The sequence below is a fragment of the Scyliorhinus canicula genome, chromosome 10 (genome assembly GCF_902713615.1).
Source record: "Scyliorhinus canicula chromosome 10, sScyCan1.1, whole genome shotgun sequence".
NCBI classification, from domain to species: Eukaryota; Metazoa; Chordata; class Chondrichthyes; order Carcharhiniformes; family Scyliorhinidae; genus Scyliorhinus; species Scyliorhinus canicula.
Window position 1 is genome coordinate 32,153,142 of NC_052155.1, and position 14,958 is coordinate 32,168,099.

The 14,958-nt window shown below is 47.1% G+C and overlaps 1 protein-coding gene across 10 annotated transcripts in view; it reads left to right on the forward strand.

The window, feature by feature from the left end:
• The window catches only part of adgrb1a (adhesion G protein-coupled receptor B1a), an 846,604-nt gene that overhangs the window by 782,863 nt on the left and 48,783 nt on the right, over window positions 1-14,958 (forward strand). For 9 of the 10 annotated variants that reach the window (XM_038808775.1, XM_038808774.1, XM_038808778.1 and 6 more), the window contains 3 exons: window positions 271-310; window positions 1,824-1,907; window positions 2,904-3,547. In XM_038808775.1, the coding sequence (XP_038664703.1) occupies window positions 271-310; window positions 1,824-1,907; window positions 2,904-3,547 (768 nt within the window). The remainder of the gene's footprint in view (window positions 1-270; window positions 311-1,823; window positions 1,908-2,903; window positions 3,548-14,958) is intronic. The other variant, XM_038808780.1, reaches the window with a different exon arrangement.

Genomic DNA, 14,958 nt, shown 5'->3' on the forward strand with positions numbered 1-14,958 from the left:
GCTTTCTGATCAGTCTACTCCTCTTTTGAGCATCAAGGTGGATCAAATTCTAATACAAGGTTAATTTTGAGGCCAGTGAATCATTCAGCACCGCAACGCTCAGACTGGTGCAGTTTAGAGTCAGTGCCTGTCACAGTTGCTCGAAGAGAAGGAACTGATTGCATGAGTCCCGATTGTTGAATCAGGAGAAGAACAATAACTGCCAGGAAAAAGACACCCAGCAGCAGTATTTATCATCACTTCTAAACTGTTTTTCCCTAACTTTTATAGACTGACTTTGAAAAGGATGTAGATATGGCATGTCGATCAGGTAAGTGATTAAATAATTTTGTATAAGATTTACAATCTTGTTTAAACGGAATTTTATTTTCTCCACCCTCCCCCAAAAAGTTCCATGTTGTGGCACCATTCTACAGACACCATCTGTTAATTCCATTAAGAGGGAGATGGTGGTGTAGTGGTAATGTCACTGAGCTAGTAATCCAGAGGCTCAGGCTGATATCCTGGGACATGGGTTCAAATCCCACTCTGGAATTTAAATTCAATTAATAAATCTGGAACATAAAGCTAGTCTCAGTAATGGTGAACATGAAACTATCATTGAGTATTGTCATATTTGGTTCACTAATGCAAATCTGTCCTTATTTGGTCTGGCCAATTTGCAACTCCTGAAGATGGACAGCAACGTACTGCCCTCTGAAATAGACTGGCAAGCCACACATTTCAAGAGCTATTCAGGATGTGCCAGCGACGCCCACAACCTATGATTATTGTCTGTAATTTTTTTATTTAAAAAGTTAGAAAATGGTGGAAATACTCAGCAGATCTGGCAATGTTTGCGGAGAAGAAAATAAGCCAAGAACCAGGTTCTGATGCAAGGTCATTAACCTGAAACATTAACTCTGTTTAACATTTCCAGGATTTTCTATTTTTTGTTTATTTCTGCAGCATTTTTCTTTAATGATGATTTGCCTGGCAGTACTTCCAATGGTGGCATCATAGCAATGCCCATCCCATTCTCATCTGATGCTCCCATCATCATCAATAGGTGGTCACTGCATAATCACCCGGAGGTGATTCTACTCCCTCGAAACAAGTGGCACCATGGCTACTTCTCGTGCAACGACTGCCGCCCAAGTTGGTTTTATTCGGATGTGAACGAGATGAACATGCTTCTTGCCATTATGTCCTTTTTTGTTTTAACAACTCTGGCCTTATTTTAAACATTGCTAACCTCTGTCTGGTGATTTGGGTTGAATTTCCTTGGCGCTGCTGCTGCTCTGCCATTGTAACTTGAGTGGGAACCCCGTTTACGTGTACAGCATGGGTTTCCATTGACGTTACGACAGGGCGGGAGTAACTCGGAGGAAACCTCACCCTCTTTCATTTTCTGTGCTTTACTGACTATGGTCAGGCACTTGGCCAGCTGCTGTCACCAGTTGAAGAGCTCATGGCCCATCTGCACACTGTGCTTGGAGTGCTAATTGAGCATGGACATCCAGTCAATAAAGTACTGGAAAAAGAAACCTGTTGTGTGATATTTGTTTGTTTGAAGTGTAAAATATAATTTCCAAGACCCTCTCAGGAGTGACTTTAGATTAGAGACTTTATCTGATTGGTTGCCTCTGAAACAGTTATAATTAAAGCTTACAGCCAGAATTTCACTTGCTGTTCTGATGGAAATTATGTACGTTTAAACTGCACATTTTAGAGTTAATAATTTTCCTTGAGGGAAGCTGAGTGTGGGTGCTGATGGATTGTATTGCAACACTACTTGAGACACAGTTTTAGTTATTCTTTTTGTAAATTCATATTCTTTTTAGTTTATCAAGGTGAAGGATGTCAGCGCTGGGGAGTGGAACACTTTTCTACTTTGAGAAAGCAGTGTCAGGATCAAGCACTCCCAGGTTAGGAATAGCATGGGCTAGATAACTGAATAAAGCTCCCTCTACTCTGCACCAACACCACACCTTTAATCCTGGTCACCGGAGAGCATACCCTCAACTATACAAACATACATATACTATACCATTTACAACAACCAGCCAACTTTATGTCCTCTCTGTGTGAAATTGCCAGTTTAGTGCCAATGTGTACTGTGGGATTGTCACAAAGAGCTGGGTTCAGAACACCTAAATATCAGACTGAAAAAAAAAATCACATTTCAGAGAATGTTTCCTTTGGAAAAGCCGACACAGAAAAGAGCACTTAAAAGAGCAGGCAATGAAGAGCAATATGTAAGCTAACTGGGGAGATTTTATAAAATATTGTCTCGTGCCCTTTGTCATTAACGTGCAGAGAGCTCTATGGGTGAAAAGTGTGGTGCAAAACAAGCATAATTCTGTTATTTTAAGGTTTTAAAATGGAGATTTTGTGAGATTCTTTAGATATTGGTACAATAGGAATGTACTTACAGATAAATGTGCTTACCCATGTTAAGGAGAATGTAAAATCTATGTACAGACAAAAGGAAAGAGTGAGATTAAGGAAAATAGAACAAGGCCACATAAATTGTTCACTTTGTTTATGTATATATATCAAATTATGTTAAAGTAATTTACTGATTTATTAATATTATAGCATTAAAGTATTCATTTATTTGAATAGCTTCATTACCGTAATGTTAGTGTTTTATTACAGTGAACACAAAGGAAACAAACCCGGTCACCCAGGGAGACTGTAGCAAATCAAATCACATTTATGCAAATAGAGCCCTGAATGAAGTTCAGTAAAACAGCTGTGAACATCTGGTGGTCCTGTTAGTGATTTCCTGTGCATGTAGCACTTTGCCACATGTTGCTAGCGAATACGCACTCACAGAGCCATCCAGAAGAACCCTCTAATGATGTGCAGAAAATATGCTCCTATAACGAAATATGACACAGTTATTCTCAATCTTACAGTTTTAAATAAAGATATCAACGCCGTCCGAACAGGAACACTCACGGGGACTCTAAAACGCTCGATGGTCCACGAGGAAGACATGAAAATGAAATTCACCCATCAGAAGTTGTCCGGTTTCTCGAGTCTTCCAGCCAATGTGTCGAAGATGCACCTCCAGGGATCACTGAATTACCCAGGATCGTTAAACATGAATGAGTTTAGCGACCATACCTTGAAAATAAATAAGAGTGAACAGCCGAAATCAATATATATATGCGACGGTGACATTTTCAAGCAATTAGACTCTGAACTCGCACGAGCACAGGAACAAGTGATAGATGCTAACTATGTTATTTTGCCCACCAACTCCTCCACGCTGAGGCCCAAACCAAAAGACGATAGCAAATATAATATTAACATTAGTCAATTGCCCCAGACTAGACTTATTCATCTGAATGCAGACAGTGGGTTTTGTGCGAAAAACTCACCAATGGATCATGTTAATATTACTTGCAATGAAAGGGCTTCTCCTGGCCACCAGACACAGATTTCAGCAAATGAAACACAGCTCCCCAATAACCTGTGTGACACAGGTGATTCAGGGAACTCGGGGATGGTGTCCAAAAGCGAGACAGTTTCTACGCTATCCACTAGCTCGTTGGAGGTAAGGACCAAAAATAGGAATTTTCTTGCTGTCATCCAATTTCTGATTTAATTTTGCCTCTTGGGTGTGTGATTGGGAGCGGCATTCACGTTATCAGGGGAGTTGTGACAATCGCGATCTGAAAATAATTACCTGAAAGGTCTATTATAAGTCTTTGTCAATGTGAATTGCGACTGGGTGGTGTAAAATATTATAATGGCTTCAACGCACTATGACTTGCAGCGTTAGGACACGGTTGTATTTGCATAATTTTCCCACACTACCAGTTCTATTTTCACTTGCGCTTTCATAGGAGGTGTTCAGAAATCAGATGATTCTCTGCAGGATGGAAGAGACAAGTGGAATACAGGTTACCTCAGGTTTAAGTTCATGGAGCTCTTGTGTTGTCCCAAGCAATGTCAAATGAATGCATTGAGCCCCTTGATGTCAGAATGTTAAGGGGGTGGGTTTACAAGAAGTGGAGGAAGAAAAGACATAAACCAGAGCAAAAATAACTTCCAGAGACATCAAATCTGCTTTGGTATCAGATATTTTTACTCTCATCCCACCCGCTCCCTGCTCCTAAATAAATGAATAATGCCGAGAAATCATCCTTGTCCACGTTGAGTAACTTCAGCAACCAGTTTTCCAGGATAGCAGAATCCTTACCTCCCTCGTTTCCTTTTTCAGAAGAACTTGGAGAACAACAATCTTGTTGGAAGAATTATGCTTGGTCGAAATTATTGAAAAATTGTTTCCCTTTCCACATGTGCTGACGTTGAGAATGCACTGCTTGTGTTTCCTCCAACTTGCTGCAGTTGGACAAGGCCTGTGGCATTTGACCCAGAGAAGTTACCAATGGTGTGCAACTGCTCAACCTCTTTCTTTCTGGATTTTAACAAGGGTTAATGTGCTTATTTTAAGCAAAATACTGCTCCTATTAAAATAACAGAGAGAGGAACTGCAATCAACTGCTTGCACACAATGTAAGACCTCCGCTGAGGACTTTTGGGTGCGGTAAACATTTAACATTTAAAAAGCATGGTATAATTTCAAGGTCATTATGTTCAATTTGATGAGAATATAATTGCTGTTAAGATTATGCTGGAGGATTGGGATGATGACAGATTTTGACTGCCAGCTGTCCATATTCCCAGAAGAAAGGAACAGAAAAAAATGGGGATTCAGAGTGCTGGCCCAAATTGGTCTTGTGTATCATAAAATGGAAAACCAGTTCAGAACAGGACTCTCATTGCTCAGTTATTACTTTTTTTTCCTCCTAAACTGGGCAGTTGAAAATTGGCGCCGTGGATATCTCGGCTGTCTCTCAGATGTCTGAGACCTGTCTGGTCTCAAATCTTAGGAGGCCTGTATATGGGAGGACAGCACACTCGCCTGAAGTCGGCATAGGTCTGCTTAAATATACAAACCAGGGTTCCCTGCCATTCACAGGACAGCGAGAGGCTGCTCATAAGAGCAACCCATCTAGCTCCTGCTGACGATGACCACGTTAAAAAAATTGTCAGGGCAGCACGGTGGCGCAGTGGTTAGCACAGATGCCGAGGTCCCAGGTTCGATCCCGACTCTGCGTCACTGTCCGTGTGGAGTTTGCACATTCTCCCCGTGTTTGCATGGGTTTCGCCCCCACAACCCAAAGATGTGCAGGGTATCTAGATTGGCCATGCTAAAATTGCCCCTTTATTGGAAAAAATGAATTGGGCACTCTCAATTTATAAAAAAAGAAAGAAACGATTATCTGACTGCCCGCCAGTTTGAAACCCCTCTTCATGATCGACGTGTCGGTGGGTTCAGTATGAAGATAGCTGCTTACCTGCTCCCCAAAACAGGAGAGCTAAAAGGTTGGCGTGTTTAATGGCATTTCTGGCTTTCGGGAATACAGGGCGCGATTCTCCGCAAATGCGGAGAGTCGTGAAGGCTGACGTGAAACTGGCCGTGTTTCACGGCAGCCTCCGCGCCCCCTCCCAGGACCCGATTCTGCTCCTCGGTCAGGGCTAGCAGCGGGGCCCCGTGAACCTCGGGAAAAATGTCGGGAATGCCCTCCCGCTATTCTCCGACGCGTCGTGGGGGGGACGGAGAATCGTGCCCACAGTTTACCAACTTCATGCTAGTTTTAGACAGCACTTGATGATCGCCTCCAAGGTATCTATAGTGGGTGTGAATCATCAACAATTGTTTTCTGTTGTCACATAATATTCCTTTCCAAGGTGGTTGATCTCTTGTATTGAAGCGAGTCTCAGCGGCCTTTGTTTTTATTCCTGTCAAATTCTTCATTGATTTCTTTTTGGTATTGTTATTTCTTTCTTATTGAATAATCCTGTAAGCAGGAGCTTTTTATTTCTCTTGTGGGCATACCTTATACTCTCCAGATTTGACTCAATAGCTGTGTCAAAAATGACAAATTGCATGTTTTCTGTGTTTGCATCCATGTAGTATTTTCACAAGAAATATGTATTATCAGAGACTGATGAATTGTAACCTCCTGCAGGATTTGCATTCTCCTGTAATGTTCATCCCTTGTCACGGTGACCTCTGTTAAGAATTGAAAGACTGCTGGGGCAGGCGAAATAGAGGAAGGGCAGGCCTCGTCCGGCGAGGTGGATGCGGGGGTGGGAGACGCCAAGCAGGACATGGGGCACAGGCAGGCACGGGAGGCTGCACAACGCCATCGCCAGGGCCAATGCGCACGCGGCGCCCTGATCGCCTCCAGGTTCACCGGCTAGGGGGGGCATTCTGTGCCCTGCAAATGTTGTTACCAGGTGGTAAATTGGAAGCAGCTATCACCATGCAAGGAACAATCCAGGCAGCTTTTTTCATTCCCATGCACAACCAAATGAGATGGGAATTGCGTTGTAAAAGCGTATAACCGACTATCCAATTGAGCGTGCACATTGACGCCATGAAAGATATCAATGACAAGTTAGGCAAAGGAGGATTACAGCATAGAGCCCACACCCGCAAATCGAAGTAGATGTGACTGACCACTTTGCCTCTCACAGTGAATTAAATTGCTGATCGCATCATTAATTGAGCTGGAGCAGTCCACTCCAGAAATTTAGCTTCCACTTCTCAAATGGGAAGGCTACTTTATGAATTGGCTCACAAGCTTAAATATTGTATGAATAAGAAATATGTGTACATTGACTAGTGTTCATTATCTTTCACCTCTCATGCTTTAGAGCCACCAGCTACGTTCAGTCTGGTAGCAGACATTTGTTTCAATGCTGCTTTTCAATGCAAAATTATCATGAATAGAAGTTATGATAGAACTGAGTTAAACATTGTCATCACCGAAGGAAAATGTCTGTCATTAACTTTCAATTTAGATACTTTGATATTTCTTTCACCTTTAGAACTTGATGGTGAACTGCCTTCTTGAGCCACTACAGTTTATGTGATGTAGGTCCAGCCACAGTACTGTTCGGGAGGGATTTCCAGGATTTTGACCCAGCGAAGGTGAAGGAACGATGATGGGCGAGATTCTGCGCAAATGCGGAGAATCGTAAAGGCCGCCGTGGGACAGGCTGTGACCCACGGCAGCCTTCACGCCCACTTCCGGGGCCAATTCTCCCCCCCGGGCGGGGCTAGGAGCGCGGCGCCGTGCGTCATAGCGGCTGACACGGCCGATGACGTGGGCCGCGCATGCGCAGGTTGGACATCGCAAACCCGCGCATGCGCAGTTGATGTCTTTTCCCTCAGCCGCCCCGCAAGACGTGGCGGCTTGATCTTGCGGGGCGGCGGAGGGAAAAGAGTGCGTCCGTTACGGACGCACGGCCCGCGATCGGTGGGCACCGATCGCGGGCCTATGCCCCTCTTGGCACGCCCGTGGTACTGCCGTGCCAATCGAGCCCCCAGATGCCCCAAACGGGCATCTGCCGCCCGTTTCACGACGGCAGCGAGCAGGTGTGTTTGCTGCCATGTTGAAACGGGCGTGAAGGCCCGGCCACTCGGCCCATCGGCCTCGGAGAATCGCCGCTCGCCGTAAAAAACGGCGAGCAGCTATTCATGGCGTGGGTCGGGCGTGGGGGGTGTGGGGGGGGGGTGTGGGTGGGTGGTGGAGAATAGCGGGAGGGCATGAAAAATGTCAGGAGGCCCTCCCGCTAGTCTCCCACCCAGCGTGGGGGGCGGAGAAGCGCGCCCGATGTATTTCCAAGTCAGGATGGATTGTGGCTTGGAGGAGAATTTACAGGTGGTGGTGTTCATATGTATTTGCTGTCCTTGTCATTCTAGATGGTGAAGGTCTTGGAGTTAGATGGTGTTGTCGATGGGAGCCTTGTTGAGTTGTCGAAGTGCATATTGTAGCTGGTACACACTGCTGCCACTGTATGTTGGTGGTGGAGGAAGTGAATGGTGAAGGTGGTGAGTTGGCTGCCAATCAATTAGGTTGCATTATCCAGGGTGGTGTCAAGGTTCTTAAGTATTGTTGGAGCTGTGCTCATCCAGGAAAGTGGGAAGTATTTCATCACTCACCTGGGGCGGAATTCTCCAACCCCCCGCAGGGTCGGGGGATCGCCCGCGGCCGGCGTAACTCCCGCCGTGGCCGGAATTCTCCGCCACCTGGGAATCGGCGGGAGTGGGAATCACACCCCGCCGATCGGCGTGCCCACTGCGGTGATTCTCCGGCCCGCGATGGGCTGAAGTCCCGCCGCTGACAGGCGTCTCCCGCCGGCGGGAATTGGAGCACCTCTGGTGCCGGCAGGATTGGCCACGTGAGCGGGCCCCCGTGGTCCTGGGGGGGGCGCGGGGCGATCGGACCCCGGGGGGTGTCCCCATGGTGGCCTGGCCGGCGATCGGGTCCCACCGATCAGCGGGCGGGCCAGTGCCGTGGGGGCACTCTTTTTCTTCCGCCACCGCCACGGCCTCCACCATAGCGGAGGCGGAAGAGACCCCCCCTACCGCGCATTCGCCGGTGGTGACGTCAGCGGCCGCTGACGCACCGGTGCATGCGCGGACCGGCGAAGGCCTGTCGGCCAGCCGAGATGCCGGGCAGCGTAGCGCCAAAGGCCGTTGCCGCCGGTTTTGGCGGAAGTCGGCGTGGCGGAAGCCACTCCGGCGTGGGCCTAGCCCCTAAACGTGCGGAGTATTCTGCACCTTTGGGAGGCCCGATGCCGGAGTGGTTGGCGCCACTCCGCTACGCTGGGACCCCCCCGCCCCGCCGGGTAGGGGAGAATCCCGGCCCTGATTTGTGCCTTCTCAATAATGGACAGATTTTGGAGAGCTAGGAGGTGAGTTACTCTCAACAGGATTCCTAGCATCTGACCTGCTTTTGTAGCCATAGTATCTACATGGCTAGTCCAGTTACGTTTATGGTCAATGGTAACCTCCAGGATGCTGATAGTGGGGGATTCAGCGATGGTAATTTCATTGAATGTCAAGGGGAGATGGATGGATTATCTCTCGTTAGAGATGGTCATTGCCTGGCACATCTGTGGCGTGAACGTTACTTGCAACTTATCAGCCCAAGCCTGAAATTTGTCCATGAACTGCTTTAGTATCTAAGGAGCCACGAACAGTGCTGAACATCATTCATCAGCAACATCCCCACATTGGACCTTAAGTTGGAGGGAAAGTCATTGATGAAGCAGCAGAATATACTTTGGCCCAGATACTACTCTGCGGAACTCCTGCAGTAGTTTCCTGGGACTGAGATGATTGACTTCCAAGAATCACAATCATCTGGGTTTGTGCTCGGTATGATTCCAACCCAGGAGAGTGTTTCTTCTGATTCCTATTGACTCCAGTTTTGCTAGGGCTCCTTAATGCCACACTCGACTAGATTGTGCCTTGCTGTCAAGGGCGGTCACTCTCACATCACCTCTTGAGTTCACCTCTTTTGTCCATGGACAAAAGCTGCAATGAGTTCAGCAGCTGAGTGGCCCTGGCAGAACCCAAACTGAGCATCAGTGAGCAGGTAATGACAAAGTGTTGCTTGATGGCACTGTTGACGACTTTGTCCATCACTTTTGCTGATGGCAGGGTAACTGGTAAATACAGGTAAGTGTATAGATATATGAGATCTTTTTAACAATTAAAAGTGTGACTTGATTCAACAAACTACAGTTTCCTGTCACACCACATTTATATTCAACTGATTATGGGAGTCAGTTGACTAGTAATCCAGATGTGTAGAGTAATAGGGCAGTATTCTCCCCCCCCATGCTGAGTGGGAGAATCGGCGGGGTGCCGCACAAATCGCGCCATGCCGCCCCGATCCCCGCACGCGATTCTCCCACACCCACGAAACCAGCGGTGCACGAATCGTGCCGGGCCGCTTGGAGAATCGCCGCAAACAGTGAGCGGCGATTCTCCGGCCCAGATGGGCCGAGTGGCCGCTCCGATACGACAGGTTCCCGCCGGCGCCATCCACCCCAGGTAGCTGCCGGCGGGAACTGTGTGGGAACGCTGGGGGGGGGGGGAGGGGGGCTCCTTCACCGAGGGGGGCCTCCAATGGGGTCTGGCCCGCGATCGGGGCCCACCGATCGGCAGGCCAGCCTCTTCCCCCTCCCCCCCCCCCTGGGCCTACCTCCTTCCGCGGCCAGCCCCAGAACACCGGCGCCATGTTAGTGAGGGGCCGGCATACGTAAGACGTTTCCCGCGCATACGCAGGATTGCACGGCCCAACTGCGCATGTGCAGGAATGAGCTGCCCCAACTGCGCATGCGCGGGTTGGCACGGCGCCCATTTGGCGCTGCGTAGGGACGCTGGAGTGGCATGAACCACTCCAGCGCGGTGCTGTCCCCCTGTGGAGGCCAGAATAGGTCGTGCCCGGGACCTATTCGCGCCATCGTGAAACGCGACGGCGTTCACGATGGCGCGGGCACTTAGTTCCGGGAGCGGAGAATACCGCCCATAATCTTGAGACGTGAGTTCAAATTCCACCTCAGCAGCTGGGCAATTGAAATTCAATTAATTAAAGCTGAAATTTTTAAATTATGTTAGTGCCTGTACCGTGACCATTAAACTACTGGATTGTCAAAAAAGCCCATCTGATTCACCAATCTTATTCAGGGGTGGGAACCTGCCTTTTTACCCATCTGACATGCAAGTAACTTCAGACCTAAATTAACTGTGGTTAACATACAAAATAGCAACAGAAGTAGGCCATTCGGCTCCTCAAGCCTGCTCCACCATTCCATAATATCCTGGCTGATCTGTTGTGTTGAGTTCCACATTCCCGATCTACCTCCAATAACCTTTGATTCTTCCACTGCCATCTGAGGTAAAGAGTTCCAAAGTTGCCTCACGATCTGAGAGAGAAACAATATTTTCATCCCTGTCTTTAAATCTGCGACCCTTAATTTTAAAACAGTGCTTCCTACCTAAAACAGTGGGCAGCACGGTAGCATTGTGGATAGCACAAATGCTTCACAGCTCCAGGGTCCCAAGTTAGATTCCGGCTTGGGTCACTGTCTGTGCGGAGTCTGCACATCCTCCCCGTGTGTGCGTGGGTTTCCTCCGGGTGCTCCGGTTTCCTCCCACAGTCCAAAGATGTGCAGGTTAGGTGGATTGGCCATGATAAATTGCCCTTAGCGTCCAAAATTGCCCTTAGTGTTGGGTGGGGTACTGGGTTATGGGGATAGGGTGGAGGTGTTGACCTTGGGTAGAGTGCTCTTTCCAAGAGCCGGTGCAGACTCGATGGGCCGAATGGTCTCCTTCTGCACTGTAAATTCTATCATCTACCTCTGGCTCACCCACAAGAAGAAACATCCTTTCCACCTCCACTTTGTCAAGAATGTTCAAGATCATAAATACTTCAATCAAGTCACCACTCACTCTTCCATACTCCAGTGGAAACAAGCAAATGTGTCTTAAGCCAACCCGCTCATTCCAGGAATCAATCTCGTAAACATCCTCTGAACTGCCTCAAATGCACTTACATTTTTCCTAACATATGGAGACCAAAACTGCTTACACTATTCAACATGTGGTCTCAGCGGTACCCTGTATAACTGAAGAGCAACATCCTTAGTTTAATGTTCAAAAAAGGATAATATTCCATTTGCCTTGTTATTACTTGTGATTAACTCTCAACAGCCTCTAAAATGGCCTCACTATTGCCTTCACAAGGACAGTTACAGATGGACAATAAATACTCACCTTGTAGTCATGCCCACAAACTGTGAATCAATAAAATAACTATAAAGATATAATGTGGAGATGCCGGCATTGGACTGGGGTGAGCACAGTAAGAAGTCTTACAACACCAGGTTAAAGTCCAACATGTTTGTTTCAAACACTAGCTTTTGGAGCACTGCTCCTTCCTCAGGTGAAGAAGGAGCAGTGCTCCGAAAGCTAGTGTTTGAAACAAACATGTTGGACTTTAACCTGGTGTTGTAAGACTTCTTACTATAAAGATATATATCAGTAAAGCTGATGAAGAATTGAAAGTTGAGTCAGAGGGCAATCTGAATCACTTCCAAGAGATAGTAGCTCTATACTTTTGATCTTTAAAGTGACATCTTGTTGAATTGGAAGCAGCATGCCTGAAGGAAGCAGTTGTGTTTAGTTAAACTTGGGGGTATATGGCTGGGAGACTCTGTGGCGACCCAAACCCCTAAGGCCTTCTATTTCCAAACATTGCCCTTCCACCCATGCCCTCAGGCCTCTTGTGCCCCTATACCAAGCACTGCTCTTCCACTTCCCCTCCCATGCCCCCCCAACCCCTATTATATATGCTTAGTTTAGAGGCCAGACAACTGTGAGAACACTAGAACAGTTGCACCCCAGGTGAAGCATTTTTGATTGACAGCTCAGCCTCCCTGATCTCTGCAGTCAATTTCACAATGGGCAAAAACGTCCAAGGAGTGGCAATTGCAGTTGATGAGGTTTGGGTTGGAAGTTAATGGTTGGTGCACGGGGGTGTAGTCAGGGAGGATGAGATGCAGTCAGGTGGTGCGAAGGGCCATCGGGAGGTTGGAGGGTTAGTCAGGGCGTGGAAGGCAGTCAGGGAGAGTAGTTGGCGGGGCGGCAGATAGTCGAAGGTCGTGTTCGGGGTGAGGGGAGTTAATAGTAGTTGCTCAGGAATTAGACGTGGTTTTAATTCCAACTTTTCCTGGGAAACTACTGCAAAGAGATTCAGAACCATCTATAATCTCTGATTTACATCAACGTGTTGGTTGGTTTGCAGTGCAGAGTAGTAGCCCATCGGAAGTTTGGACTTCCTGGGCAATTCCTGCACATTTCCTATCGTGTGGTACCTCCATGGCATGAACCCCCGGAGCGGGAAGATCTCAGCTATTGTTCGTTAACACAAATTAAGCAGTTTCAAACATTTGTGACCTTTGAGAGGTTTTATTTCAAGCGTAGGAGAAAGTGATCAATGAATTATATTCTTCCAATGGTTTGTTTTACACATATTACTATACACCATGTTGTTCATTGGCTCTAAAAAGTGCGCAGTTGGTCAATGGGCATGGAAGTGCCAGTTTGGCATAGAAGGCATGAGTGGCCTGACGGGAAGGGCAGAGCTTGGTATAAGGGCCACGAGGGAACAGAGTTGGTGAGTGGAAGGGCAGAGCTTGACATGGGGTCATAGGGGATGTAACTTGGTATAGGTGGCATGCGGAAGGGCTTAGCTTTTAAAAGGTTCCCTCATTCACACTCTGATTCACGACTCCTCTGAGGGACTGTGGACCACAACTTTTAAAAACTTGCCTCCCTCCATGAAAATTGTGGAGGCGTAGGATATTGCTATCTCCACAAAGGAGCCCTCCAAGCCAGGATTGCTGCCTACGCCCTTTAAAGGTATTCCTGAAAATTCAACAGCCTAGGAGTGGGGTTTGGAATCCCAGAATTGGGACCCACCCACAATTTAAAGGGTTCCCTAATCAACCCAACCCAGTGGAAATCAAGATCCTATTTATCTTGTGTAAATGAAATTGTGCAATTGACAGAAGAGATCAGCGAACCAGAGCTGTCAATTAAGCAATGTTTTCCCTGGGGCTCAGCTGCTACAACAGGCTACTGGAATTCTGGGCTCTCAGCCAAGCATGAGAGGCCAAGGGAGGGTGGGGGGCATGAGGTGTCATGGATAATACATAGAGAGTGTGTGGAGAGTAAACTGTTGAGGGATAAAGTGCCTTACTTTTTTATTACAACTGGGACAAAGTTTCAGATACTCTGGCAGATCTTTTAACCACCCCACCTCTGCATCCAGCACCCCCTGCCTCCAAACTCTTTCCCGGGTCGCCTGACCCAACTGCGGCCTGCGCTATCCCAATTCAAGGAATGAAAAAAACTACCTTTCCTGGTGAGATAGGCAGGCAAATTTTGCCGACTCTCTCTATCTGCCTCAGGGATGAAAGTCCAGGCCTCCATACCAGAAAAGATGATGAAGAATTATAATCCGCGTTGAAATGTAATCTAAATCACTCCAGGAGACAGTAGCTCTATATTATTGATCTTTAAAAGGTCATCTCGTTGCATTGCAAGCAGCATGCTTGAAGAAAGCAGTTTGTTTGTGCCTCATCAAACTTGGAGATGTAATCACTCCCCTATCTGTAAAGGAGCTCAAACTCAGTCAAAAGGAACTAGAGGAGCTTTCTGATTTTAGCAACAGACTAGGGAGGTGGTGATAATCATAATAATCTTTATTAGTGTCACAAGTAGGCTTATATTACGCTGCAATGAAGTTACTGTGAAAAGCCCCGAGTTGCTGCACTCCGGCGCTTGTTTGGGTACACTGAGGGAGAATTCAAACTGTCCAATTCACCTAACAAGCACGTCTTTCGGGACTTGTAGGAAGAAACTGGAGCACCCGGAGGAAACCCACACAGACAAGGGGAGAACGTGCAGACTCTGCACAGACAGTGACCCAAGCTGGAAGTCAAACCCGAGTCCCTGGCGCTGTGAAGCAAAAGTGCTAACGACTGTTGTCACTAGACAAGCAATCCAGATTTCAGCGTAATATTCTGGGGGCCCAACTTTGAACCCACCATAACAAATGGTAGAATTTAAATACACCTATAAAAATCAGTAATTAGAAGTCTAATGATGACCACAAAGACTTTGCCGTATCGTAAAAACCCATCTGGTTCACGAGTGCGCTTTAGGGAAGGAAATCTGCTGCCCTTACCTGGTCTGGCCTACATATGACTTTGGTTGAACCTGAAATGGACCAGCAAGCCATTTAGTTGTATCCAAATGCTGGACTGCAGCCCACCACCACCACCTCCTTCTCAAGAGAAATTGAGGATGGGCAATGAACGTTGGCCCAGCCAGGAATGCCCACATCTCATAGATTATTTTTTAAATTTAATTGTCAGCTGAACCAGACGTCCCAGGGTAGAATTTCTATGGGAGTTCACCCATAACTTTGGCAAAATTCCTTCAGGAAAAAATAATCCAAGGAAATGCCCGAGAACTCTATTTTCAAGTGTTTCCAGTAATGCTGTTGTGGGTGAGCACATCATCGA